Genomic DNA, 27545 nt, shown 5'->3' with positions numbered 1-27545 from the left:
GTGTCAAGAAAATGGATCAGATACCAGCCGGGATGACAGCCTCAATGATGAGCAGTTTAATCGGTCAGGAATTTGTTGAAGATCAAGTAGAGAAAAAAGTAGAAATTGTATTTTAAAACCTAGTTAATTTGTGTATTGAAGACAGTATGTTCCATTCAAGGCAATCATAGTTACTGTAGTCTTACATTGCAGCTGATGTTGTTAACAGTACGTGGGAATGTGATGCTGATGTGAGCGCTGCTGTCAGAAGATTACACTTTAATCTGAGGTTTTAGTTTAACACAATTTGTCCCGAAAGAGCTGACTTAGTTAGAACTACAACAGGCGATATGATGTGTGAACTTAAAGAAGACGATCACCATTAACAGTTAGTCACTCTCACTTTTTGTTGGAAATCCAACTCCTAAACAGGGCCAAGAACATTTGTATTGATCATTGGCTTCTGAAAATGTGTTGTTTAAATCCATTTTATATTTTTCTTGATTTTTCAGATGATCTAAACCAATACACACACACATGTAAAACACCCCCAACGTGATGTCACTGCAAAGTATCAGTATGTTCTGGCTGAAAGCAAATACATGGCAAAATTGGTTTTGTTTGCTATAATGCACAGACACAACATCTGAATTTAAAAATCCATAACAATATTCATACAGTTTTTTCTTAGAATAGAAACATTTTCAATTGTCCTTATTGAAGCTTTGAACAGATGGACAGTATAGAAAAGAGTAGAGTAGAAAGCCTTTAATGTCATTATACACAGTATAATGAGATGCAGACCTGCTCCTTCAAAGTGCACACAAATTAACAGTTCTCATTGCAGACTTGAGTTTAGTATGACGACAGCTTTGGGAAATAAGCTGTCCCTAAGTCTGTTTGTTCTATAATATATCTAACTATCCATAATATTGTGAATGTTTTTGAATATATGCAGTATAAGATGTAAGATTGTAAAACAAAATCCAAATATTTTTAAAAAGAGCTGATTAAAATTTAAAATTTATGTTGTAATCTTTCAAACAAGGGTATAAAGTGATATTTCTGCACTTTTACAGGTCTTTTACATTTGTCTTATATTTGAAAGTAAACAATTACAGTGCATTTGAAGAAATGTTTAACACACATATCTGTTCTAGTGGTAAATTATCTATAGATTTTTATCAGGATAGTCATTTTGATCAATATTTCCCACCCCTATTACATACAGTACAACACCTTTCACTCATACAGTTGTACTCATTGATTGTGTGGTCCCCAGGTCCCGGTGGAGGGGGCCTCTCCTCCGGGACTCAGTCCGGGTCTCGGTCCGGGGCAGGTGCAGGAGGACCTGGTTCAGCAGCTCCGGGACTGTGAGGCCAAACTCCAGTCAGCCACAGATGAGCTGCAGACCCTCCGGACGCAGCAGGCCAACGAGATGGAGGAGGTGAATTATTCAGACTCCCCTGGGCTCTTTGTGTCGCAAAAGGTCAACTGTTAAAGAGCTTTTATGACTACAGTACCACATACAAGCCAGCTCATTATGTTGCTTTGGGTTTTATAAGTTTTACCAACTGTGTATTAAAGTTATTAAAATGTATTCTATGTCCTATGAAATCTAAATAACATTACATTATAGTAGAATAAGGCAAGATTATGCAGTAAAATCAACTGACCAGAATAACAAATGGGACTGACAACCATTAACCAAAATAAAAAATTTTCTGAAATTGGCTATTGGCTCACTTACCCAGTCATTGCTGATTATTCCAACTATATGAATTTTGTAGTACTTATTTTTTTATCACAGAATTACCACTTCTTGGATTTTTATTAGTTGAATTTATGGGCCATTCACTGTTGATCTGAACCCACTGCAATTTCATAAAGCTGATATGCATTCAAAAGTAGTAGAATTGGTACAGGATGTAGTAAGATGCAACTATAAATCTAAACTAAAACTACTTGTGTTATCTCACTATGTTCAGATATTGATTCTCTAATTCAGGCGTTAATGCTCTTAGTATCTATAGAGCCATGATATAGAACTGCATTTTGTCATTATAACTATTTCTTGTGCATCTTTCCTTCAGGTTGAGAGCTACGTGGCCCATATCCGAGGCCTGCTGGAGGAGAGAGAGAGTCTGACTGCGGACTACGAGAGGGACAATGAACAGTTGCGTCTGGAGCTACACCACATTCGAGAGCAGCAGGGTAAATAATACTCCGTCCACTGAGCAAGGCCGTCTCCGCTCGGCATATTTCACATACCGAGCACAGAAGTCTGTATAACTTGTCTTATGTTTTGGAGGAATTATGCAGCCTTCTCACACGACGGGCTCCCAATTATTCGAACTGTTCAAGCTGTAATTTAAAGTATTTATAAAAACACAGTGGTGAAGAAAGACATTTCACTTCAGTGCCAATTTCAGCTGATGTAGCCTATTTTATGTGGATGATAGAGACAAAAAACTAATAATATTAACACTTATAGTAACTGCACTTTTAATAGCCTTAATAAAGTATGACTTAATTCATAATTAACAAGTGATTTATGAGTAACTGAGGTTTATTTAATTGTAATGCCTAACCCTCTAACTGAGTAGTTTTGAAGTCTGAATCATTTTTAATAATTAATTTGTTCAACATGAATAGTCTTTCATGTTTTATTAAGGTTAATGAAGGTGTAGTTATTAGAAAGTGGTAACCAATTTCCTATTTATCATTATGTCAGTTCCAGGGATGTAACAATATCCAAATCTCTCAGTACAATATCATCACAATATGCATCTCACAGTACAATATTTATTACCATATTTTTGTAGATGGGACACTTTTTTGCTTTTAAAATACCTTGACAAGAGTTTGGTGTGGATTATTACTGTCATAATCCCAAGAGTTCAAGCAAAAAACATATTTCTTCATATTGTCTGCACTGAAAGGAATCATGGGATATGTAGTTCCTGATGTTTATAAGGTGTTGCTACTATAAAGCAATGCATTTAAGCAAAGGAACTTGTAAATCGATATACTGTGACAGTCACGATATTATTGTGAAACTTTTGATGATACGATATCACGATATCTTGGTTATTGTTACATCCCTAGTCAGTTCAGATGCCTCTCCTGATACGACTCTTGAAACTCCATGTCACTGTACTGAATCCTTGTATCCAGTTTTTAATTATTAAAAAATATACAGATGACTTAAAGGTTATAATAAGTTATAATGTAGCTTCCTCATCACAAACAGACCTGGAGTTGTGTTTTGTTTCATTCACACATGTTTAACACACAAATCTTGCATATTTAGTTATTCTCTCAAACATGTCATTTGGTAATACAGTAAGTGCCCCACTGTGTTTTTAAACTACGTACACCTTCACTAGAATCATTTGGATCATTTGAGCCCTGGAATGCCAATCTCTAGCTGTTAACTTGACCCCTACATGACATCACAAGGTAGACCGGAGCAATTTGAACTTTGGAGACAGACTAATAATAAAGGGTTACACCAACGTGTGAGAATGAAACAAAACACAACTCCAGGTTTGTTTTTGATGAGGTAACGATATCATAAGATCGCTTAATGCTCGTAATATAGAACCTTTTAAGACATAAAATCTCCATCTGACTAAATTTTGAGAAGGAAGATCAAAAGTGTCCATAATTCACCCTTTGTTTTGCAGAAGTGGAGAGTAAGGAGTTGGCGGAGATGCTGGCTCAGAAGGACCTGGGGGAGATCGGGCTGAGCACTCCCAGTGAGCTGGTGGCCTATCTGCTGGTGGAGAGGGCCACGCTGCTGGAGAGACTGGAGGAGACGGAGAGGAGGCTGGAGGGACAGAGTCTGGGCGAGGAATACAGGGAAATGCATTTACAGGTAAGAATAAATACTAAACAATTTTACAATTTACTGACTTACTAAAATAATATAATACAGTCCACTGGCTTTTTTGGTCTTCCTTAAAAATTATTAAGTTTAGGTTCAGGTATGTCTATTATTATATTATTATCTTGGAGTTTGATGGTTATAAGCTTTTGGAATTTGGTTGAAAATATCCTTTAGATTCACAATATTGCAGTAAATGTCAAAAATAGTTTAGCTGTGTGAGAAACGAGCCTGCTCAGTGCTGTAAAATAAATTTGAAATAAAGGCATACATAGAACAAATAAATCACTAAACAGTTTACCAAGACCGGGGTATGGAGTGAATGATTGATGATCTGTAAAAGCATCTTTGTGACATATGTCGGTGAAAAGCTCTATTTAAATGAAAACTTACTTACTTACTTTAATGTATCTTTTTATTTGAGCTATTCTTGTATGTAAATGTTGCGCTTGTTTGATGGTTTGATCCAGGAGATGGAGCACTTGAGGCAGTCTGTGGGCGAGGGGCTGTGGACGCAGAAAGAGGAAATGCAAAAGACAATGGAGAACATGGCCAAGGTGAGCTCGTTCACACGTCACCATGGAAACCAGCGCAAAACAATAATGGATTTATACCAAATAACACAGGTGCGTCTTTGTTCTCCCGCTCATCTGGGTTTGTTATTATGGCAACAGAAGAGGATTATCTCCAATGCAATTTTCTCCAACTCAAGAAGCTTTGTGCGGATGCGTCTCATACAATTAATATTTTTTTACTTGAGAGAAAACTTGGATCAATGCCGTCTTAGTATGAGTGATTGATGTTACAAAAACTAAAGCATTTTTAGTTCATAATCACAATTTAATGATTTACTGGCAAATATAGAAGGATATCACTGTATTATTTTTACACAGAAGGGCATCAGTCTAGTTCCCACTCCCTTCTTTGCCAGAACCAAACATGTTTATGTCATCAAAAGAGTTTTTTCAGTGACACAGGTGAAACGCAGGATCTCATTGTTCACCTATCATTTACAAACAAGTATAAGTGTAACGATATCCAAGTCTCACGATACGATATTGTCACGGTATGAGCTTCACAGTACGATATTTATTGCGATATCATGGGAAAACTCACAATATGGTGGGGAGGCTCACGATTAGGGATATAACAATATACAAATCTCTTGGTACGATATCGTCACCATACCACACCATACCAACTTTATTTAAAGCACTTTAAAAACTTTACAGGAGGCCAAAGTGCTGTACACAAACACAGGACAGACAATGAGAATCACAGTAGAAGAAAATATACAGTAAAAACACAATACAACTACTAAAAAACATAGAAAACAGTAAGATACTCAACAAGAAATGTACATGTCACTTGTTAAAAGCCAGTGAGAAAAGGTGCGTTTTTAGGAGTGACTTAAAAACAGGTACAGACTTGGCCTCTAATCTCTAATGGTGACAGGTTCCGCAGCCGTGGGGCAGCAACAGAAAACGCACGGTCCCCATGAAGCTTATGTTTAGTTTTTGGGACGGCGAGCTGCTGACCTGAGAGTGCGAGAGGGGACGTAAAGGTGGATCAAGTCAGCGCGTTAGGAGGGTGCTAGGCTGTGCAAACACTTAAGTAAATAAAAGAATTTTAAAATCGGCTCTAAAAGACACCGGGAGCCAATGGAGAGAGGCTAAAATAAGTGAGATGCTCTCGTGTTTCCGGGTTCCAGTTAAAAGTCGAGCCACGGTGTGAATCTCATGGTACAATATTTTGTGGAGGTTAACAAAACTGCTATATGATATTTTTTTCTCTTAAAATGCCTTGGCAAGACTTAATCCAAAGAACTAAGACTAAACGTGCTTAGAACTGTTATTTTTTCTTGTAATCTGCACTGAAAGGAAACAAAGGATCATGGTCTATGTAGTTCCCTGTCTTTTTTTAGCTATTGCTGCACCATAACTCCTGATTTAAACAAAGAGACTTGTAATTCGATATATTGTGATGGTCCACGATATTATTGTGAGGACTTTGACGATATAATATCACGATATTTTGGTTATTGTTACATTTATACAAACAAGATTAGATTTCCGTCACCTCAGATGAAGTTTTTGAGTCTAGTTCTTTGCTCATTGATTCTACAGAAATCAACAATGTTTTTCAGTCCCCTGTGATTTATTTATTTTATTTTATTTTTTTCCGCAAAAGCCATACTAGTTTTTATACGGACGAACCGTGCGTGCCCCTGATTGGCTAATCCATCAATCATGTCACAGAAAACAGGGATTGATGCACCGTTATGTACTTGGGAAACATGGCAGATTATGTACAAAAGGAGGACCTTTATCTGACAAAGATTCTGCTGACAGCAGCTAGAAGGGCAATTAAAAACAACGACAGTGGATAAAAATTATACAGAATATTTACCTCATATTACATTAGATTGAAGGTCTCAAAATTTATGAAGCTCTGGGAGAAGTGGATTACATCTGATCTAAAATGGGGTAAACCATGGTCACATTCCACGGTGAAAATGAACATCTTTTAAACTGACAATTCTTTTTGGGTGACTAATGGGAGTTTGCCTCGCAGTCTCAAAGCACACTGACTGAGGATCGCTGCTTTGTTGACACTGAAATTACAATTCTTAGCACTGGTGGTACTCCTCCTCCCAATACAATCAAGTTCTCTATTGTTTTATTTTGTTGCCTTTTTAAAAAATTTTTCCTCTCTGTTAAAAAGCAAATAAAAATGAAGTTGCAAAAAAAAAAAGAAAACCGGGATTGACCAGTGACCAGACTCATAAATTTGTAAAGTGTGTCTTCTTCATTTCAGACAACAACAACAAGAAGAACAAAATAACAGCTTTTTACCTGAAGAGATTCAATTGCTCATTTATCTCGTTAGAACTGTAATTTGTTGGGAAGAAAAGCACAAAATTTCTGTCTCTATACTTGGCGTTTTCTTCAAACTTTGCCCGTGTTTAGTCAGGAGAACAGCCAGCGTAAGATCTGGGAACTGGTCAATTACCACTTATTATCTACTACAATGATTATGAATTTTTATTACCATCGCTTTTTTATGATGTTGTAAGTTTTTGTGCACACGTTGGTCTTTGATTTTAGCAGTGCCCCACCCAGAGTCCGTGGAAGAAGCTGTTTGGTCTTCGCAGATCTGGTCAGAGCAAATACAATCTCACCCCTGTACGTTCAAATCTCCGGTCTATTTACACTCCACTAACACCAATCACGGGACCACCGAATCCTTTTACCTGTCCATGCATGACCACCACAAACCTACGTCCTCCAGCATGTCACGGGCTAAAGCATGTCTGTTTTAATCGGCAAACGTGGGACTAATATTTACCGAGCCTCTTTTCTCAGGTCTGCAAAGATGAAAAACAACATGCATGCAACTTTCTAATGATAATCCGTAATATTTGCTATGGTATATTTTCGTTATTTGAGTTTGAGGTGCTTTTATTTTAGGCTCGGATAGAGGAGATAACCCAGGAGCGTATCGAGCGGCAGAGGCTGGAGCGGGACCTGGAGGAGGCGTCTCGGAGACTGGCCATGGCTCATCAGGACATCAGGAGACTCACCAACGAACTGGACACGGCCAAAAACAATAACACGGAGTCCAGTGGTAACAAATTCAAAATATTACTGTCACTAATATTTTTTATATATTTTATGATTTTTTTCAATATAATAACCACAAATCTGTCCTTTCACAACATCTGACATCCATGTTTCATCAGCAAAGGGCACTATTTTTTGATCTTTGTTTTTTTTTTTTTTATCTGTGTTGTTTCCTCAATCCGTGTATCATTCGTTCATTCGTTTTTCAATATAAAACCAAAAATAAGAAAAGGAAAGAACAACTGTTTTCTTCATTATTTGTCTCCAAAACCAAAATGAAAAAACGGCTAACGATTTGTTTTTTTCAGTTTTCGATTTTGTGTTTAAATGAATAATGGAAAAAATGGATAATGGCCGTTTCCCGTTTCCCTGACTTAAACTGCAAGAACGGACTGAACCAGGAATAAACCAAGTCTAAACCAGTCTCAGTCCCAGTCTCAGTCCCTGTCCCGGTCCCGGTCCTGGTCCAGTCCCGGTCTCAAGACTAAACCAGAACTGAACCAGAACTGAACCAGGACTAAACCAGGACTAAACCAGGACTAAACCAGGACTAAACCAGGACTAAACCAGGACTGAACCAGGAGTGTTGGGACTGGCCCGGCCATGCCCTGCGTAGACTGTCGGGTGATCAGGAAACCGGGACCAGACTGGGACCAGGCCGGGACTCAGACCGGGACTCAGACCGGAACCAAACCAGGACTGAGACCAGAACTGAGACCTGGTTTAGTCCTGGTTCAATTCTGGTTTAGAGCTGGTTTAGGCCTATCTTAATCCTGATTTAGTCCTGGTTCAGTCTGTATGCTGCGCAAAAGTCCAGTATCACAGTTTAAGTCACAAAAACAAGAAATGGCCGTTATCCGTTTTTTTCCATTACTGATTTAAACACAAAATCGAAAAAATGAAAAAAACTCATTGTTATTTGTTTTTTCATTTTGGTTTTGGAGACAAATACTGAAGGAAACTGTTGTTCTTTCGTTTTCTTATTTTTGGTTTTATATTGAAAAACAAATGAACGAATGATACACGGATTTTCCTCATCGCAAACAGACCTGGAGTTGTGTTATGTTTCATTCACAAATGTTTAACACACAAACTCTGCATTTTTAAACTGAAAACACTAAAATCATTTGGATAATTTCAGATCTGGTATTGCCAATCTCTACTGAAAGGTAAAAGGTATTCTAAAACTACCACTGCATGACATCACAAGGTGGAACAGAGCATTTTGAGCTTTGGAGATGTAGACGGTCTAATAATAAAGGGTCACTCAGACGTGTGAATGAAACAAAACACAACTCAGAGGATGTTTTTGAGGAGGTAGAAACATTATAAAAAAAAGGCTTAAAGCTCACAAGAGTCAATTTTGTGACCTTTAAAGCTTGAAAAATTAAGCAAATAATTAAAGGTACAATTTCCATATATGTTTAAATCATTGTCTGTAATCCCAGGCTGTGAGCTTGAGGGAACAGTCCGAGAAGTAGAAAATCTGAAAAAGGAAGTGGACATACTCAAAACCAATGGTGGGACAGACTTGTGTTTGAAGTGAATTGCACGCTTTGTTATTTTTCTACGTGTGTTAGTGTGCGGTGCTTGCTTACAGGACACTTTTGTCTCTATTCTTAAATACATGAAAGTATTTGTATGTTTTTCAGACATGATGAAGCTGCAGAAAGCCAAAGATCAAAACGACAAACTGGACTCTGAAAACCGAGCTCTTAGAGACAAGATCCACACGTTAGAGGCTGAGAAGAGGAACCTAATGGAAAAGGTTAGAAGATTTAAGAAAGGTTTAAGAATAATGGAGATGGCAAATTTATTTATAAGGCGCATTTAAAACCAGAGTTGAGTCAGACTTGAGTCACTATTTTTAAGATTTAAGACTTGATAAATTAGACAAAGACTTGGGACTCGACTTGGACTTGAAGGTCAGGTGACTTGGGACTTGACTTGGACTTGAGGTCTGTGACTTGATAAGGTCTGATACTTAGACTAGCTGACAAGATAACTGTTTTTACGCATTCTTAAATCTAAACTCTTTCTGTTCTGATCGTAATAATTTGCACTCTTGTCAAGACATTTAAAAAAGAAAAATTAGAATTTCTACAGCTCTTATATAAATACTCATATAAAATATCCCATGACTTTTTAAGTACAATTTAGTTTTAAAAGTATATAAACTGCAAAAATCTAAAAGCTATATTTGGTATTTTGGTTTAAAGACTTGAAATGACTTGAAGCTCAAAGCAGACGACTTGGACTTAACCTGGATTTATGGGCCAGTAACTCGAGACTCGACTTGGACTTGTATGTCTTTGACTTGGGACTTGACTCGGACTTGAGGTCAAAGACTTGACACTTACTTGCGAAAACAACGACTTGGTCCCACCTCTGTTTAAAACAACGTTAGCTGACCAAAGTGCTGTACAATCAATAAAGTAAAGAAACAAGATTAAACAAAAACTTTTAAAACACAGACCGTTAAATAATTACAATACTAGGTGTGGTATAATTCTCACTATTTCTTTCCACTCTGCTTTTTGTTTGTGTTGTGCGTTCATAGATTTCCAGGAACAGCAACCCAGATGTTTCTTCCAAAGAGGAGCAGGGCTTTGGTGAAGAACCAACTGTGAATAAATCTGCCTTATTCACCAGTGACAGTGATCCCATTCACAGACGGTAAATAAAGTAGAATTGTTGAGTCACAAAAACTGTTTGCAGAGGTGGAAAATAGGCCTTGGTGATATGGAGATACAGTAAACATCTAATTGTGATCTCACTGCTGCGACGATCTGTTATTTTGGTGATACAGTCATAAAGTGATTCACTGTTTCTCTGTTTACTGCAGCTCTGTTGGTACTTCGCAGTGACACCGCTCATGGGGTGTTCTACGTGTATTTATAGGGCACAATGTTTACCAGTTGCCATGGTGACACAATGCACACATTAGCACACACCGTGAAAAAAGTTTAAGATAGTCTGAGATTTCAAGAAAGAATAGAATTGATTTAAACAGCACATTTTCAGGAGCTTGTGATGAATAGGAGCGTTCATGTCCCTGTTTGATTTTCAACAAAAGATGAGAGTAAATAACAGAAAAGCTGAAAAACTAAGGCTTGCTCACTTGTGATAGAAATGTTATTTGAGAGGGTTTAACAGCACAAATCAGCTCACCTACTGTACTTATAATTGTAGTTCCAGCTAAGTCAGTTCTTCAGACAGAGCAATGCCTACAATTAGCAAAGTATCACTGCTCAAACACGCACTTTTCCACACACTTTTCAATTTGGTTAGATTTAAGTGAGTGACAGATGAATTGAACCGATACAATACAATGTGTTCGTGATTTATAATAAAATCAAAATGTGACCCCCAGTGGAAAGTAACTAATTGCAATTACCGTATTTTCCGCATTATAGGGCGCTCTGAATTATAAGGCGCACTGTCATTAAATGGTCTATTTTTGAACTTTTTTTCACAAATAAATCACACCGGACTTTAAACGAAACACAACAGTTGGATGGGTCAGTGGGACTTTGTTTGACACGTTCACGGTGACTCTGGGCTTTGTCCAGCTGTGGCGTGTAGGGAGGGTGCTGTCTGGGACCGCTGGATTGTCGGCGTGTTCGCAGTGACTCAGTTGTTCAGTTGTGTCTAGAAGTGGCACATTGCACTCGCTTTTTCGGTTCGTTCCTCCGTTCCGTTTCTCGTCCGCGTGGAGTGATGAGTGTGGCTGTGGGTGTTTTTCGCTGCGCAGTCGCTGTCTGCTCCGTGTGTTTGCGTGCGCTGTGGGTGGTGCGGCTTTGTAGTTTACTAAAGTCGTGCTGGGACACCCGAGTGGAATTGTGTATAGGGCGCTCTGGGTTGTGGGGCACGCGGTCGTTTTTTGATGGGGTTGGAGGCTTTTGAGCGCGCCCTATGGTTCAGAAAATACGGTACTCACATTGTTGTAATTTAGAGGATTTATAGGTAATTGTACATTTTTTTGTAGACTTTAAAAGATGTACACTACTTCTCAAAAGTTTTAGAACATAATTTTTCCATTTATTTATTGCAATTCAAGTCGTGCGAGTCCAATGAAGAGCTTGAAATGGTACAAAAGTAAGTACTGAACAGCCAGAGGTTAAAAAAAGACAAAAGATAATAAAATACAAGTCCAGGCTCTGCCAAAACTACCTCAGGAAAAAAGAACAAGATGTAAAGCTTGAAAACATGGAGTGTCCAGCAGCACAGTGTCCAGACTTAAACCCCATGAAGCTCGTTTGGGATGAACTGAACCTACAAGTACCACACATTTATGGGAACTTCTGCAACAGATTTGGAAAGAACTTTCTGAAGAATATTTAATTTCTGTTGTAAAAAGAACGAGCTACAAGTGTGTTCAGCTGTTATATTTGCCAAAGGTGGACACTTTCATGAATCAAAAGTTTAGAATACATTTTGGTCAACAGTAAAAACTGGACAAAGTGTGGTGTTCTAAAACTTTTGACCTGTAGTGCATTTGTAATTGAGTCTAATTGTAAATCATAAGACTGTATTTATTTAATTTAAAATCATAGATATTATACAGTACAGCACAAGTCCCAGTTGTTCTAAAGCACATCTTTAGTACTTTGCACTGCTGCTTGTTTTTGTGTCCATAAACCAGGGGCTTTAGTCAACTCACTTTGGCCTGTTCTGTGTATCAGGTGTCAGGCGGCTGTGGAGGACGGTCTGGTTCAGCTGAAGGATCTCCAGAGGCAGCTGCAGAGACAGAAGAAGGAGAAGGAGGAGCTGGAGGAGAGGAACGAGGAGCTGGAGGCGTTACTGGGAGAGACTCAGAACAGCAGCCGTGAGGAGAGGCACCGGCACGAGGGGGAGGTGGAGGGGCTGCACAGGAGGGTGAGGGATGCAAATATAACACAGAGCAATGCTGGGGTTTCAAGTTTGTTCATACGGGAACTGTTGTGATGCAGATTAAAAGTCTTGAAGCCGAACTAAGGAAGCACGAGGCTCAAGAGCATCCTCTGAAGAACGGAGAAGAGGTCAAGACCGAGTCCTACTTACAACTGGTAGGAAATTACTGCTGAACTTCACAGTATGTTTTTTTTTTTTTTCCACCCATAGCGTTCGGCTCCAGCCAAATGAATCCCCGTATTAAAGCATAATAAAAACACCAGGATCATGTAGAGCAGGGTAATAGACCAAAATGATGAGGCTCGCTGCAGCAGTTACAGACAGAGGGGCAGCAATTTTTTTACGGAAAATCAATATGAGCCACGTTTGAGTTGATGGAGACGAGTTGAACCGAGTTTGAGGTGATGGAGCCGGAAGCCCCCCACCATCGTCACTTTCTATTTGGAACATGAAGCTTAGCAGATTAAATCTCAAACCTCAACTTTTCCATGTAAGTTTGGTTGTGGGCAAAACACCTCACCCATCATGAACTGTAGATGGTCAGAAGAGCCAGTGGTGCAGTTTTATCAGTGTAGTTCTGTTCAGTTTACACCAAGGAGACACCAGACCAAGTAAAAGTCAGATTTGTGGAGATGTAAACATACATGTTTTTCAGAGCAATAAAAACATCCCAAATCTTTTATCTGACTAAAAGGTAACATGGTAAGTAGGGATGTAACACTAACTAAAATATCGTGATATTTTATCATCAAAAGTTCTCACAATAATATCGTGGACCGTCACAATATATCAAATTACAAGTCTCTTTGCTTAAATTAAAAGTTTTTATGGTGCAGAAATAACTCTTAAAAAAGACAGCGAGAACTACATAGACCATGATCCTTTGCTCCATTTCAGTGTAGACTACAAGAAGAAATAACAGTTCTAAGCACTTTTAAGTCTTAGTTCTTTGGATTAAGTCTTGTCAAGGCATTTTAAGAGGAAAAAGTAGAATATTATTAACAGTTTTGTAAACCTCTACAAAATATCACAATAAATATCGTACCGTGAGATGTATAATGATAAAATATCGTACAGAGAGATTTGGATATTGTTACATTCCTAATTATGAGCTTACCCACCATATCGCAATAAATATCATACCGTGAGGTTCATACCGTTACAATATCATATTGTGAGACTTGGATATCGTTACACCCCTAATGGTAAGGCTATAATAGTTATCAGTGTTCCAAAGCCTTAATTATTCATGAATATGTATTAGTTGCTTAAAATAAAAATAAGAAATTCAATAAGTTGTGGTTTATGTATTATTTCTAGCATCTCAGAGACAGCAGTCAGGAGAGACTGGCTCTGCTGGAGGCCCGTCTGACAGAGGAGAAGGACTGGAGGAAACAGCTGGAGGTGGATCTGAGCTCGGCCCAGACGGCTCTAAAGAAGGACAAAGAGGTCTGACTCACTGAGGACTAAATTAAATGTTCTTTCTTTGGGCCAGCAGCAGAAGTGGCAGAATGTGTTAAACAAGACTTCCTCATCCACGTGAACCCACTTAGTTTTGTTATATTTAGTGTGATTTTCATGCATGTTTGTATTAATTGTAGTAATTCTGCTGCATTCAAGACGCCATTGTTCAGAGAATTCCAATTTTCACTTCCAATTACATGCCCACTTTCCTGTACTTTCAAAAACATGTAAAACAAATGTGGATATCAGCTTTGCAGTTTGAACAGGAAGTCAAACACTCTCCTTTTCTACAATGTTTTAAATCATTATTGTGATTTAAAGCAGATCTAGAGAGGTAAATGAGATCGCCTCGTCTTATTTACCCTCTCAAAGTTTTATTTTGAGTGATTCATGGATGTTTGAGCAAGCTCTAATCACTGCATGATATTCATCTATCCGAGGAGTGGCTGAGTCATTGTTGTGATGACGTTTACAGTGACGTCAGCTCCTACTGGGCACCGCAGTGTTCTTACACGGACATCAGCGGATGTGTGTCTTATTAAGTCATTTTAGATGAATAGTTCAGCTGGGTATCATTGAGAAGTTGCCGATACGATACATATCTTGATACAGTGCACTTTCGATCTGATACGATATATTTCAAAACGATTCGTCTTTGTTAAACCATTTCTTCTGCAAAGTGAATATAAAACACACACATTTTAATCATCAAAACAGTGAAAATGTCAAATGTGTTCCATAAACAAGTTTCCTTCCTCTAAATAAGCAACAAAACTCTAGTGCTGTAACAAAATAATTTAGTGAAATATACAAACGTAGAGAAAAATCCCGCACACTGTCTTACTCGCAAATTGTGAGATTTATTATAGTAACTGAAAGGATTTATTAGGTTTGTTCTAATAAATCTCACAATTTGCAAGTAAGACGGTGTGTGGGATTTTTCTCTATGTTCTTGGGCTGCTCCCTCCCTTCCAACGCACCCATCTCTAGTAAATGATGTGTGAAGTTCTCATTCTTTTAAAGTGAAATATACTAAAATATACTCTTGGCGATAAAGCAGCCCTTGATATCGATACTGTATCATCACATTTAACGAAATGATATATCAATAATGAATAGTGTGATTTCAATTTTGCAAATTATAACACAGCACCTTCTGTGTTCTTTAAATGAGCTAAATGTAAAAAAAAATATCTGTGTTTCTTTAAAAAGTGTACTATTTCTATACCAGATTGGATTTGAAAGCGCACTTCATCTCCCCACGACCTGCTCTATTTTGGCGTAACAACATCGACATTTTAAATATGTAATTATTCATTTACCCAGTGGTTAAACGGTGAGCTTTTCAGGTTACAGTTTAGCTCCTCTGTGTGCAGGCTCTCCAAGCAGCTGAAAGAGAGCTGAAGAAACTCAAGATGGAGGTGAACAGTCTGCAGACCGAGTGCCAACAGGGAAAGACTCTGATCAAGAGCCTCACGCAAGTCAAAGGAGAGAAGGCGATCCTGGAGGAAAAGGTCTGGATATAGAATAATGATAGCTCAGAAAGATGTGACTAAAACTAAAACGTAATCTTCCTGTCATCAGATGGCTCAGTTGGAGCGAGCTCACACCCGGCTGCAGACTGAACTGGAGCGAGTGAAAGAAGATGAGAGAACTAAAGAGGCTCAGAGAGGAAACAGTATTCAGATAGAACATTTACAGCAACAAGCCGATCGACTGAGAGGTGAAGTGGACAGTCTGCAGTCTGCTTACAACAAACTCAGGTACAACTACACATGAGAGATCAGTGTAAATGTTATATCAACTTAGGTCAATATGGGATGCATTTTTAAATTCAGGGCTCACAAGCTTTCCACTATTTTGTTTTCTTGCCACAAAAAACAAACTTATGTGATCTAGGACTGAAAGATTTGGAAAAAATATCAATAATGTCAATTTTTTCTGATAAGCAATGCAATTTTTAGTTTTAATAATAGGATTCTGTCCAAAGTTCTCATTTTAAACATGTCCGGAAACACAAAATTATGAATTGGCAAACTAATACAAGAATCACATTTCAGAACAGGTTTGCACAGATCTAAATTACAGGGTTAGTTTTTTATGCAGAAAAAGACACAGGTCATTTTGTTGTTTGTGGATGAAATTATTGTACTTAAAAATTGCAGTCTTTTGCTAATTGCGTGCATTTTAATTATGGGTTTGATTCAATTGTGGTTAATCTTGTTGCTGTCTTGTTTCATTCCCACCTGGATGATTATTACTCTGTACTGCATATTTAGGCTGTCTTCCTCTTGAGAGCCAAAATGTTTTGTCTCACAGCATGATGTCATCCGTACATACACATTTAGTAGACTTTAATAGGGTTTCATGTTTTAATTATCTACACTTTTTTCACTGATCAACTTTGAAATATCATTGCAAACATGTATTTTGTCCTTTACTGCTCCTTACACCATGACTTAATGTTTTATATTCCAGGGATGAGATGGTCTCGGAGCGGCAGCAGACCTCCGAGCTCCAGGACAAACTGAGCGCCAGTGTCCAGGAGAAGATCAGCGCTGAGGGGGAGAAGGAGAGGCTTCAGCTGGAGGTGCAGCGTCTGAACGAACAGCTCAAGTTACACAAAGAACAACTGGAGTCCAGCAAAGAAGCTCTGACCACACAGAGGGTCCAGACAGAGGAGAGGCTCAGCCCAGTGAGGAGCACCCGAGAGGAGGGCTCCAATGAGGTGGGCTCATGCTTTTGGGTTACAGTTTGTTAATGGTCAGTTGGATTTTGAATCACTAGCACTGTACAAACAAAACTGTAAATCATTTATTTAACAACCAATTACGTTTTTTCTTTTGTATGGAATTATTTAGATGCGACTAAGAATGCAAGATACATTAAAATTAAATCAAAATCAGTTTGCAAATTAATCTGGATTATACATACGGTACAAATAATTGTTATTTGTGGGTTTATAGTCCGCATTTTTGGAACTTTTCACCATTCAAAAGACATACGATTGTGTTTTAATTTGTTAATTGCTATGATAAAAGTGGTAACCTACAGATAGTTCAGGAAATTGTCACTTAGATATTTTTATAGCAAATTTCCATTGTCAATAAGTCAGTTTCAAGTTTTCCCAGTACCCAATACCACTAGCAGTTTTTTGTTTTTGTTTTTTTTTTCTTAAAATTAAAAAATAAGCATTTTGAAAACATTTATTTATTCATTCATTGTATCTTTAGCTCTTCCATCTGAAGCAGGAGCTGAGTCAAGTCCAGGCCAAACTGGACCGAGAGCGAGAAGTGTCTTCCCAACACCAGCTGGCTCTGCAGGCCCAGCTCAGCGAAGCACAGGCTCGTGTTAAGGTAAATATTTAGACTATTACCAGTCCGTTTATATACAAGGATATGTTCACTTTCATGCTCCATTTATTTTACTTATTTTGTCATTCAGCTTTTTGCAGTGACAGTTTTGGTTTGGGCTGTGTAATTCATCACATTTTAATCGAGCTCAAGATTGCAAATTATCAATAATTAACTTGGATTTTCGGTTGAATCAAGAGATCTGCAGCCAAAACTCTGTGATTTGGAGAAGAGTTCAGACTTTGTAGGACATTTTTGGACTATTTTATGTTAAAACGCCACTGTATAATTTTGTACTGTTTATCTTTAAGAAATTAATATTAAAACCTTTGAACCAAATTTTTGAATCATTTACCTAACACGTAATCACATCTTTCTTTTTTATAATATTTAGATATGACTAAGAAAGTAAGATCAATTTAAAGACATTTGAATTTATATACTAAGACAAAATCAAATTATAAATCGTGATCAATCATTATGAGGATTTTTGGACTATACATGTCTTAGTAAAAGTTGTATTTTCTGTTTTGTTCGCACAGTCCCAGGATTCTGTGTTGAACCAAAGGGCAGAGGAGGCTCGTCAGATGAAGCAGGACCTGCAGAGAGCCCAGAATCTGTTCACTTCAGCCGAACGAGAGCTGAGATACGAGAAGGAGAAGAACATGGACATCAAGAAACACAACACACTGTTAGAGCAGGAGAAACTCAAGGTGAGACCTACAACACTGGTCTTTATGGAATTATACATGCAATAAAGTCCAAGTTTTAAAAAAATACTTTATGAAGCTTGAAAAGAACTTTATATTTTACAAATCTTTGAATGTAAAAGTAATGCTTATTTAAGTGTGTTTCAGTCGTTTGTTTTGGTCTTCAACTTTTAACCCCCATGTAAAAATATTTCTAGTTCTTGGTTTAGATAGAAGAGATGGATGAATATACATATGGATTTTTATTTTATTATTTATTATGTATTTATTTATTTTTAAACAATAGAATATAACATTTAACAAAATACAATAATTAACATAAAAACAAAACACAAAAACAGAACAATACTTACAACAAATATTAACAACAAAACTGCTCACCCTTAACCCACCCCATCCCCCCAAACACACAGATAGACACAAATTTAATTAAATAAAACAAAAGTAATGTGGTGCTGCAGCATAACCACACTGCTAGGCCACCTTATAGTATTTATATTTTGGCCAATCTGTAATTTAATTTCCCTTGATTTTATTATTACTTGAATTTTAATATATGCATCAAAGAAACATCTTGTGTAAAAGTTAAAAAATTGAGTTGCTGTGTTAGAATTTTCCTTTTAAGTGGCAGTTTTCAGATGTTTTGACCTGGTTAAAGGCGCAGTACATGATTTTTACTGTCTCAAAAACGTGAAAAACGGAATTAGTTAATTAATTTAAGTTATTTATTATCTCATGCTTTCTGATCATTCTAAATATTCATCACAATAAGTTCGTAAGAGCTTTTCACTTCGCTCGCAGACAACTGCTTAGTTTTACCATGACTCTAAACTCACAACAACTAGCAGGGTAACACACACTTCCTGATTATCAGACGCTAAAATACTTTATAATTAGATGCAGACAGTATGCATTTTATTTTGAACTCAAGAGCTGCTTATACGACCAGGGCAAGGCTCAAATGCATGGGGGAAAATAAGGTACAGGTCCTTTAATATCTTTGAAATTACTGGGCCAATCCAAATAAAATAATAATAATACTGTTTTTAGTTAAGGTAATGTTTTTTCAAATGGCCAGTTGTTCATAGAGTTGGTTGCCGCCTCATATTCACTAAACTAAGATAAGATAAACTATAATTATAATGTCTGTCTGTGTGTTCTCAGCTGTGTGCAGAACTGAAGCAGCTCCAGACCAAACTGATCCACACGGAGCAGAGCGTCCAGTCCCAGATCTCCGAGTGCACCCGACAGCAGAACAGGGTCAGAGAGTTGGAGCTGGAACTGGCGCGCTCCACCTCCAACCGCAGCGCCACCACCAGCCTCCAGGAGGAACTGCAGGCCGAGAGAGCGCGCCTCATCGTCGCTGATAAGAAGGTCAGAGCATTGAATGAATGAATTAATGCCTTTATTTGTCAGTTTCTTCACATTTACAAAGCATACAAAGGAATCAAAATTGGACTTGTCACCCCATTTGTACATTTAGAATAATAATACATAACATTGGGAGACTAGACATGGGCCAGTCTGGAAGACAGGGAGCAGAGGAAGAAAACGAAACACCAGAACACCAGAAGAAGAGGAAAAATTGTTCCTTGTTATTAAAAGATGTATGGATGCCTGTTTGAATAATTTATGTTGAAGTCCCAAATACTGGTTCAGAAAATTTTGTGATAATTGTATATTGAAAACCATGAACAAATAATCCAAATTTTTACTTTATTACAGGAAAAAATTATTACATAACCATGAAAAAACGAACACACTTGTTCTAATAAACTTGTTTTTCAGGTGGTGGAGTTGCAGCAGCAGTTGAAGTCAGCTCAGCACATGTTGCGTTTGGAGGAGGCTCGGGCCGGAGAGAGCAGCCGTTTGGAGAGAGACAGCAGAGACCTGAGCGACGCTCTGTCGGCGCTGAGGGCCCAGCAGCAGGAGGAGCACATCACCAGGTCACACACAAGTCCAACTTTGTTTAGTTTTCCTGTCTGGTTCAGTGTTATGGATTCTAGTCATTATAACCTACAGTTTTAATGTAAAAATCTAAGTCCACGTGTTATTTAAGGATGACTCCAGTATTCCAGTGTTTACTATCGATGGATTTCAGAGTGTATTAGCACTGTTCACATAGCAATTAACGATAATCTTCTGAAGTCCTCAAATGACACCTTTAAACAGGAATCTAAAATCCATGAATATCCTTTGACACTATGATGGCAAGATGTGTAAGCATTCCAGTTCTATTAACTTTTAGTATAATTACTTAATTTTTGCGATATTACAAGAAGCAAAAAGTAATAATAATAATACAATTTGTTGATCCAACATTAGTTCAGCTCACCAGCAGTTTGAGATCAAAACTCTTTTCATACCTAGGATTTTTCACTTTATCGTGATTGTTGCATTATGATGAATACCAGAGTTGAAATGTTGTATTGTGAAACAAATATTATGTTCTTCCATGTTTTTGTGCTGACACGACTTAACCGTACTGTATATTGTGTTGTATTCAGGAAGTTGCTGGAGCAGAGGGAGGAGGAGCTGCAGCAGCAGCTGAAGGCGCTCAGACTCAAAGAGGCGTCTCTGAACAGAACCAACTCTGAGCTGAGTCTGAGGAGCCAACAGCTGGACACACGTCTGGTGCTGCTGGAGAGTGAACTGAGCAAAGCCAGAGAGGAGGTCAGGATGTACAACAACTGTAACAGCTTCTGCCACAGCACAAACGGCTCTAGAGCTAACTGTGCTGCTCAAGTCAAACTAGATCAAATAATTACACCTTCTCCGAAAGTGTAATTCTGTTCAGACAGCACTTTGTAAACGACTGCAGGACTTAAACATTTGAGAAAAGACTGAAATATGAACTGATAAACTAATACAAGAATCTCATACTTTTCTGAATATGTTTGTAGAGGTACAATAAGATGTAAGACAGAGGGAATGATATTATCGAAATAATTGCAGCCGTTGCAATTTGATATTTGCACCAACTCATATATTGTGCAGTCATAATCTGTATATCCAAACCTTCACTTAGGAGTTTCTCTTCACTTATGCAGATTTAATTACCACAGGAAAAAAATCATTAACAATATTCAGAATAGTAATAAAAAGTCAAAACAAAATAAGTTTATTTCTTGTTTCTAAAGGTGAAAAGCAGCCAGCAGTCGACTCTCAAACTGCAGGAGGATCTGGCATCTAGTCACTCCGAGAATGAGCGACTCCAGTCAGAAGTGCAGCAGGTTCTCCTCCAGATGGATTCATACATCAGGTGACATATCTATAATATATAGACCATAGGCTTAATCTTATAGTATGTTATTTATCATACTAATAATTATATATATACTCTTACATTACCTGTGTCTGAAACAGGAAGTACAATGAAAAGCAGAGCCAACACAAGACGAAGCTGCGCCAGGCCAAACAGGTGTATTTGAAAGCCACAGCCCAAAGAGACCGACTCATTCAGAAACTGGAGAACGACCTGCTGCTCGCCTCCAGCCTCTGCCACAAGGTACTGCCCCCTGTTTTTTGTTGTTTGTTTTTCTTTTTGTTCTGTTTTCAGGTTTGAGCCGTTCACTCCCAAAGAGAAGTCATTTTGCATTTTGAAGTAGAAGACTGTGCAGCCTTCAGTGCAAAATTTGGAAAAACTTCACCAACGGGCAAACAAATTTGGACTTGGTACCAAAATTTTAAAAAGGAAGGCTGTTTATGCAGGGCTAAAGGATTACATATGTGTGTGAACATATTCCAAAATGCAAAATGACTTCTCTTTAGGAGTGAACGGCTCTACCTGAAAACAGAACAAAAATAAAACATTAACATAAAACCTTGATCTGTTTCTATACAATCTGTGAAAATTTGAGGTTATTTCAACAAGAACTGACAAAATTATCGGCCGGCGAAATTATGTACACCCTGTATTTCCATGGAAACAAGCTTGTGTTAATTGAATCTACACAGAGGCTTTAATCACAGGACTTGTATTTATTATTTATTTACATCTGACTGTGTGGTGTTTGTCCAGGAGAAGGAGCGCACAGACACGGTGATGCAGGAGAACGAGAAGCTGCTGGAGGAGAGACGAGAGCTGCTCCAGAAGATCAGCGAGGCCGAGGAGATGGGCAGCAAAGGCATGAGGACGGCCTCCACCATCGAGCACAAGTACGGGACTGTAGGAAGAACTATACTCACTGTTTAAACATATAATGAAGGTTTTCTCTCACCGTTTCCTTGCTCTGAGATATATATCGATTGATTCACGCATGTTTGAGTCCCACATTATGCACCTATTTCATACTTACTACTTACTGCAGTTCATTGAAATATTCAGATTTCAGGTGATGCACAAACCAGAGCTCGAAATAACAACATTGGAAATAAAATCAACCTTTTTTGTCAGTGAAAAGGTCCTGGTATTGTCCTGTTTTATGATGAAATCCAACACAACTTAACATGAAAGTCAAATCTGTTCAGTAGTTCAGAATGTTAAGTTAGTGGACTTGATTCTTTTATTATCTTATTATTATCTTATCAAAGTTTTCTTCTTCCTACTCCTTTTGATGTTATTTCTGCTATGATTTCACTGATGTTATATGTTCCATTGTAAAAGAATGTAAATTTCTTAGTTGCCCAAAATAAATACATAAATATCTTTAATGTATTTTACAATTGAACCACAACTGCAAAATAAGGATCTCTGTGAAGGCAAAGAGAAATTTGATGTTTGTAGGGAAAATTGTCCTTGTATTTAAACGATCTTCTAGCAAATTCTCATCAACCTCTGTACCACAGCTGATGATGAAGTGGCAGCCATTGACACAAGCCCCTAATGTATCTGTAGTTGATGTGATGTTGCTTTCTTTCCCTCTGTGACTTTTCTGTTTCTTTCCTTTTCGTTCTGACTCAGAGTAAACGTGTTGGAGGCTGAGAATCGGCAGCTGCAGGAGCGGTCTCTGAAACTGTCCAATCAGGTTTGTTCTTTGGAGCGCGCCCTGAGGAACGTGCAGTCCCTCTACAATCTGGAGGTACGGCAAGTATCAAGTATAAATAAGTACAAATAAAAATGTGGAGGCACCATTATCATACGTATTGACTGTTTTCAGAAGAAACAGACTCAAGATGGTTTTAGTGAGCTGCACACATCATCTATCAGGTAAGATCTCTGCAATTACTGCTAAAAAACTTGAGTAATCTTAGAAAAATGAATGGAAATTTTAATAGACTCTTGTATATTAAATTTTTGTACAGTATGGTACTTGTGGACAATATGATACCCACATTAAAGATCCATTATTATGCAAAATTTACTCTTGTGAGCTTTAAGCCAGAGGTGGGACCAAGTCGTTGTTTTGCAAGTCTCAATTATGTCTCAAACCTTTGACGTCAAGTCCGAGTCGAGTCCCAAGTCAAATACAGGCAAGTCCAAGTCGAGTCTCGAGTCACTGGCCCATAAGTTCAAGTCAAGTCCAAGTCGTCTGCTTTAAGCTTCAAGTCATTCGAAGACTTTAAACCAAAGTACTAAATATAGCTTAGATTTTTGCAATTTATATGACTTTTAGGCTAAATTGTACTTAAAAAGTCATAGTATATATATGAGTATTTATATAAGTGTTGTAGAAATGCAATTTTTTCCTTTTTAAATGTCTTGACATGAATTTAATGTGAATTATTACTGTCAGAATAGAAAGAATTCAGATTTAAAAGTGCTTAATAACAGTTATTTTGTCATGAGTCTGCACTGAAATTGAAGGATCATGTTCTCTGTAGTTCCCTCTGTTTTATTACATTGTACTGTATATTACTGTAGTACATTTAAGGATACTACATCACAGTACTTCAGTTGCATCCAAAGTAACAAGTAGAGAAGTAGGAGGGACATGTTCCAGTTTGTTCCTGTAAAATTCAGCACTGCATTTATCAATTGTAAAGAGAAAAGTATTTTCTGTGTATATATATATATATATATATATATATATATATATACACACATATATATATATACACACACACACACACACACACACACACACATATATATATATATATATATATGTTTTTTTTTTTTTTTTACAAGTGTCTTCTAAATTCAGAGGGCTCAAGTCTGAGTCAAATACAAGTCAATGACCTTCAAGTCCAAATCAAGTCTCAAGTCTATGTCATTTTATCAAGTATCAAGTCCTAAAAATAGTGACTCAAGTCTGACTCGAATCCAAGTCACAACTTATAAATCCCCACCTCTGCTTTTGGCCATGTTTGATTGTTGTTACCTCATCAAAATCATAAGCAAAGTTGTGTTTTGTTTGTTTGTTTTAGTTTGTCTACATCTCCAAAGCTGAAAGAGTGATGAACTTAAATATGCAGTGTGTGTGTGTTAAACATGTGTGAATGAAACAAAACCCAACTCCAGGTCTGTTTGTGATGAGAAAACAACATAGATCAGAAAATAGCGTAATATGGGCTCCTCCAGATCTACTTATGACATTGTTTATAACTGTGTAAAGTTCATAAATAATACAATACAAGCTCATGACTTTGTTACTTTCCCTTTAGTTTCTCCTCCGCCCCGCGCGAGAAGCTGGACATCTTGGACGCTCTTTGTCGTGTGAAAGTGGACGGGACACGCCTCTCCTCCCACAGCTTCACCGAGCAGAGTTACCTGAACCTCACCTCCCCCGTGGCCCCTCCCCCCAACGCCAAAGACCCCGAGGACGGACCCCCGAACCAGGACAAGACCTGAACTCAACCAGGTCTCAATCCCAACTGGTACAGGGCCCCGAACAAGCTGTAGCATCTACCACAAGACAGAAGAAGAAATCGTGGTGAGAGTAAATGCGTAAAAAGCAATCGTAAAGGCTTAAAATGCGTCTCGGCTCAGGTATCATCCATTGTATTAAAGGGCCCATATTACGCTTTTAACTGATCAATGTTTTAATGTCGTTTCCTCAACACAAACAAACCTGGAGTTGTGTTTTGTTTCATTCACACATATTTATGCATATTTAGGCTGAGTTCTTCTTTTCAAAATTCAAAACTGGGACACACTCGGGTTGGGATGGTTGGTTTAAATAAAATTGTGAAAAGAGCTCATAACATTGTCCATTCTTAACTCACTTGTTGTGGGTCATAATCTGAAGGACTTCTGTCTGTGTATTTTTTTGCCTTATGCTCGTTTTTAAGTTCAGTTTTCTGTGTTTTAGCTCAACAAATGACATTATATTGCCCCTTTTTATTGTTGGTGTGTATCAGATTGGTCAAAATAAGGAAACCTCGGACATTTCTTGTATAAAACTGGGATGAATCAGTGGTTTTAGATAAATAAGCTGAGACAGGGAAACGGCTCAAAACTGGGACTGTCCTGGGACAAAGATCCAGAGGTGGGGACTTGCAATTCGTGACTCGAGTCGAACTTGAGTCACTATATTTAGCACTTGAGACTTGACTTCGTAAAATAGACTAAGACTTGGGACTCGACTCGGACTTGAGGCCTGTGACTTGAGAAGACTTGATGCTTCTACTAAAAAAATATATGTTTTTAGAAAATACTTTTCTCTTTACAGGTGATAAATGCAGTGATTAATTTTACAGGAACAAACTGGAACATGCCCTTCCCCCTCTGTTTGTTACTATGGCAACAGCAACTGAAGTACTGTGATGTAGTATTCTCAAATGCACTACAGTAATTAATATACATTACAATACAGTAAAACAAAGGTAATTACATGCAGACGGTGCAGAGTACATTACAATATAATTGGAATTTAACATCTTAATTCTTTCTATTCTGACCGTAATGATTCACACTAAGATCTTGTCAAGACATTTAAAAAGGAAAAAATAGGATTTCTACAACTCTTATAAATACCCATATATAAATACACCATGACTTTTTAAGTACAATTCAGTTTAAAAGTCATATAAGTTGCAAAAATCTAAGCTATATTTGGTTTAAAGGCTTGAAATGACTTGAAGCTTAAAGCAGACGACTTGGACTTGACTTGGACTTATGAGCCAGTGACTCGAGATTCGACTTGGACTTTCCTGGCTTTGACTCGGGACTTGACTCAGACTTGAGGCCAAAGACTTGAGGCTTACTTGGCCCGACCGCTGCAAAGAGCGACGTCTGGTCACCCTCGAAACCTTCACTAGAATAATTTGGATAATTTCAGCCCCGGAATTGCCCTTTTCTACTGAACTAAAGATAAAAGGTCACTGTTAACTTGAAAACTACTGCTTCATGACATCACAAGGTGGAACAGAGCATTTTGAGCTTTATAAATGTACACAGACTAATAATAAAGGATTACTCAAATGTGTGAATGAAACAAAACACAACTCCAGGTCTGTTTTTCATTAAATAATAACATTATAACACAACTTAAAGCTCACAATTTTGCGTAATATTGGACCTTTAAATATTGTGGTGGAATAATAATCATGATTTTAGGCACTTTGACCGTCACTTGTGGCCTCTGTGGTAAATGAGTTTAATGTACAGCGTCGCCAGTCACCGTTAATAGTTTACGCAGCTTTGGACTTTTTGGTACAATGAATTTTGGTAAAACTATTTGTAAAAAACCTTGTAAATACTGAGATGTTTGACACGAGCACTTTATACTTTTTTATAGTACTACTTTCATTTGTTTACATGACGATGGAGGATGTAGCAACAGAATAATAATAATAATAATTGTCCTAGAAACAGCTGAAGTATTTGGTTTTGTGTCAAATCTTGTTTTACTACGAAGATTCAAGAATACGGAGAAACACTATACACTGATCAGCCGACTGACATTTGTTTGTTTAAAGGTCCACTCCACTAGAAATGTTACGCAGTGCACCTTTAATTAACATCTTTTATAAGCTCTAGTAACCGAGAACCTCATTTTCTTCTTGTTCTTTTTTTTTTTTTAATTAAATCATAACCGTACAGTACAAAATTCTTAAAGTGTTCTGGTAAGCGGTACTTTTGCCCACTTAAGTATTATATTTTTCTTTTAACTTTTAATTTGTGCCACAGTTAAAACAGATAATACAAAACAAAACAAAATAGCTACGTAAATATCAAATGTCTCACTGTAACTGAATTTATCTGTTTGAAGTTTTAGGCTTGATGTACGATTTCTTAAAACTGTGAGCTTTATGATAGTTTTGCATTAAAAATAATCATCTTATCAAACAATGTAGGTTTAGTAAATAAGTATACAGCATGTGGAGACGGAGAACTACTGAAATCAAGTCTGAATTCATGTGTTTTAATGAATGTGAAAATTCCTTTTGTCGTCAAAGGCTGTTCAGTGTGTAGTCGCATGGTACTTAGCCATGTTTTCATCAGTGGTATTCTCCTGTAGTGCTTCTGAGCGCTTCTTTTATACAAATCTGCAAAGAAAAAATGTCGTGAAGCAAAAGCACTTGTAGTTTAAATGCTTGGATTACCGACACGTTTCTTCAGAAGTGTGAGTGTTTTCTACCACTGTGTGTTTTTTTGTATTAAGAGTTCATGATCACGTAAAATGTGCCTGAAACGATTCACTTGGACTCGCTGCTGCGTCTTAAAACAGAAGCCTAAAAGCAACAAACGAGGATCAGACTCTGTATTCTGTAAATATGTTTTGGGAAATAAAGTATTTTCATAAATAAA

At 37.6% G+C, this 27545-nt stretch overlaps 1 protein-coding gene across 1 annotated transcript in view; it reads left to right on the top strand.

The window, feature by feature from the left end:
* Nucleotides 1–27545, top strand: part of ccdc30 (coiled-coil domain containing 30) — a 28740-nt gene extending 1195 nt beyond the window's left edge. Inside the window, exons 2-26 of the mRNA XM_055165479.1 lie at nt 1262–1426; nt 2073–2193; nt 3669–3859; nt 4339–4425; nt 6976–7053; nt 7339–7495; nt 9144–9259; nt 10052–10167; nt 12177–12369; nt 12444–12539; nt 13705–13833; nt 15225–15362; nt 15433–15611; nt 16327–16576; nt 17082–17204; nt 17744–17914; nt 19076–19285; nt 19700–19857; nt 20419–20584; nt 21052–21173; nt 21278–21419; nt 21933–22069; nt 22815–22932; nt 23011–23060; nt 24458–27545. Coding sequence (XP_055021454.1) covers nt 1262–1426; nt 2073–2193; nt 3669–3859; nt 4339–4425; nt 6976–7053; nt 7339–7495; nt 9144–9259; nt 10052–10167; nt 12177–12369; nt 12444–12539; nt 13705–13833; nt 15225–15362; nt 15433–15611; nt 16327–16576; nt 17082–17204; nt 17744–17914; nt 19076–19285; nt 19700–19857; nt 20419–20584; nt 21052–21173; nt 21278–21419; nt 21933–22069; nt 22815–22932; nt 23011–23060; nt 24458–24644 — 3600 coding nt within the window. The 3' untranslated portion in view covers nt 24645–27545. The remainder of the gene's footprint in view (nt 1–1261; nt 1427–2072; nt 2194–3668; nt 3860–4338; nt 4426–6975; nt 7054–7338; nt 7496–9143; nt 9260–10051; nt 10168–12176; nt 12370–12443; nt 12540–13704; nt 13834–15224; nt 15363–15432; nt 15612–16326; nt 16577–17081; nt 17205–17743; nt 17915–19075; nt 19286–19699; nt 19858–20418; nt 20585–21051; nt 21174–21277; nt 21420–21932; nt 22070–22814; nt 22933–23010; nt 23061–24457) is intronic.

Source organism: Boleophthalmus pectinirostris, unplaced genomic scaffold (assembly GCF_026225935.1).
Source record: "Boleophthalmus pectinirostris isolate CB_2022bp ecotype Guang Dong unplaced genomic scaffold, ASM2622593v1 HiC_scaffold_8, whole genome shotgun sequence".
Lineage (NCBI taxonomy): Eukaryota > Metazoa > Chordata > Actinopteri > Gobiiformes > Gobiidae > Boleophthalmus > Boleophthalmus pectinirostris.
This window is presented reverse-complemented; position numbering and strand designations above follow the sequence as displayed.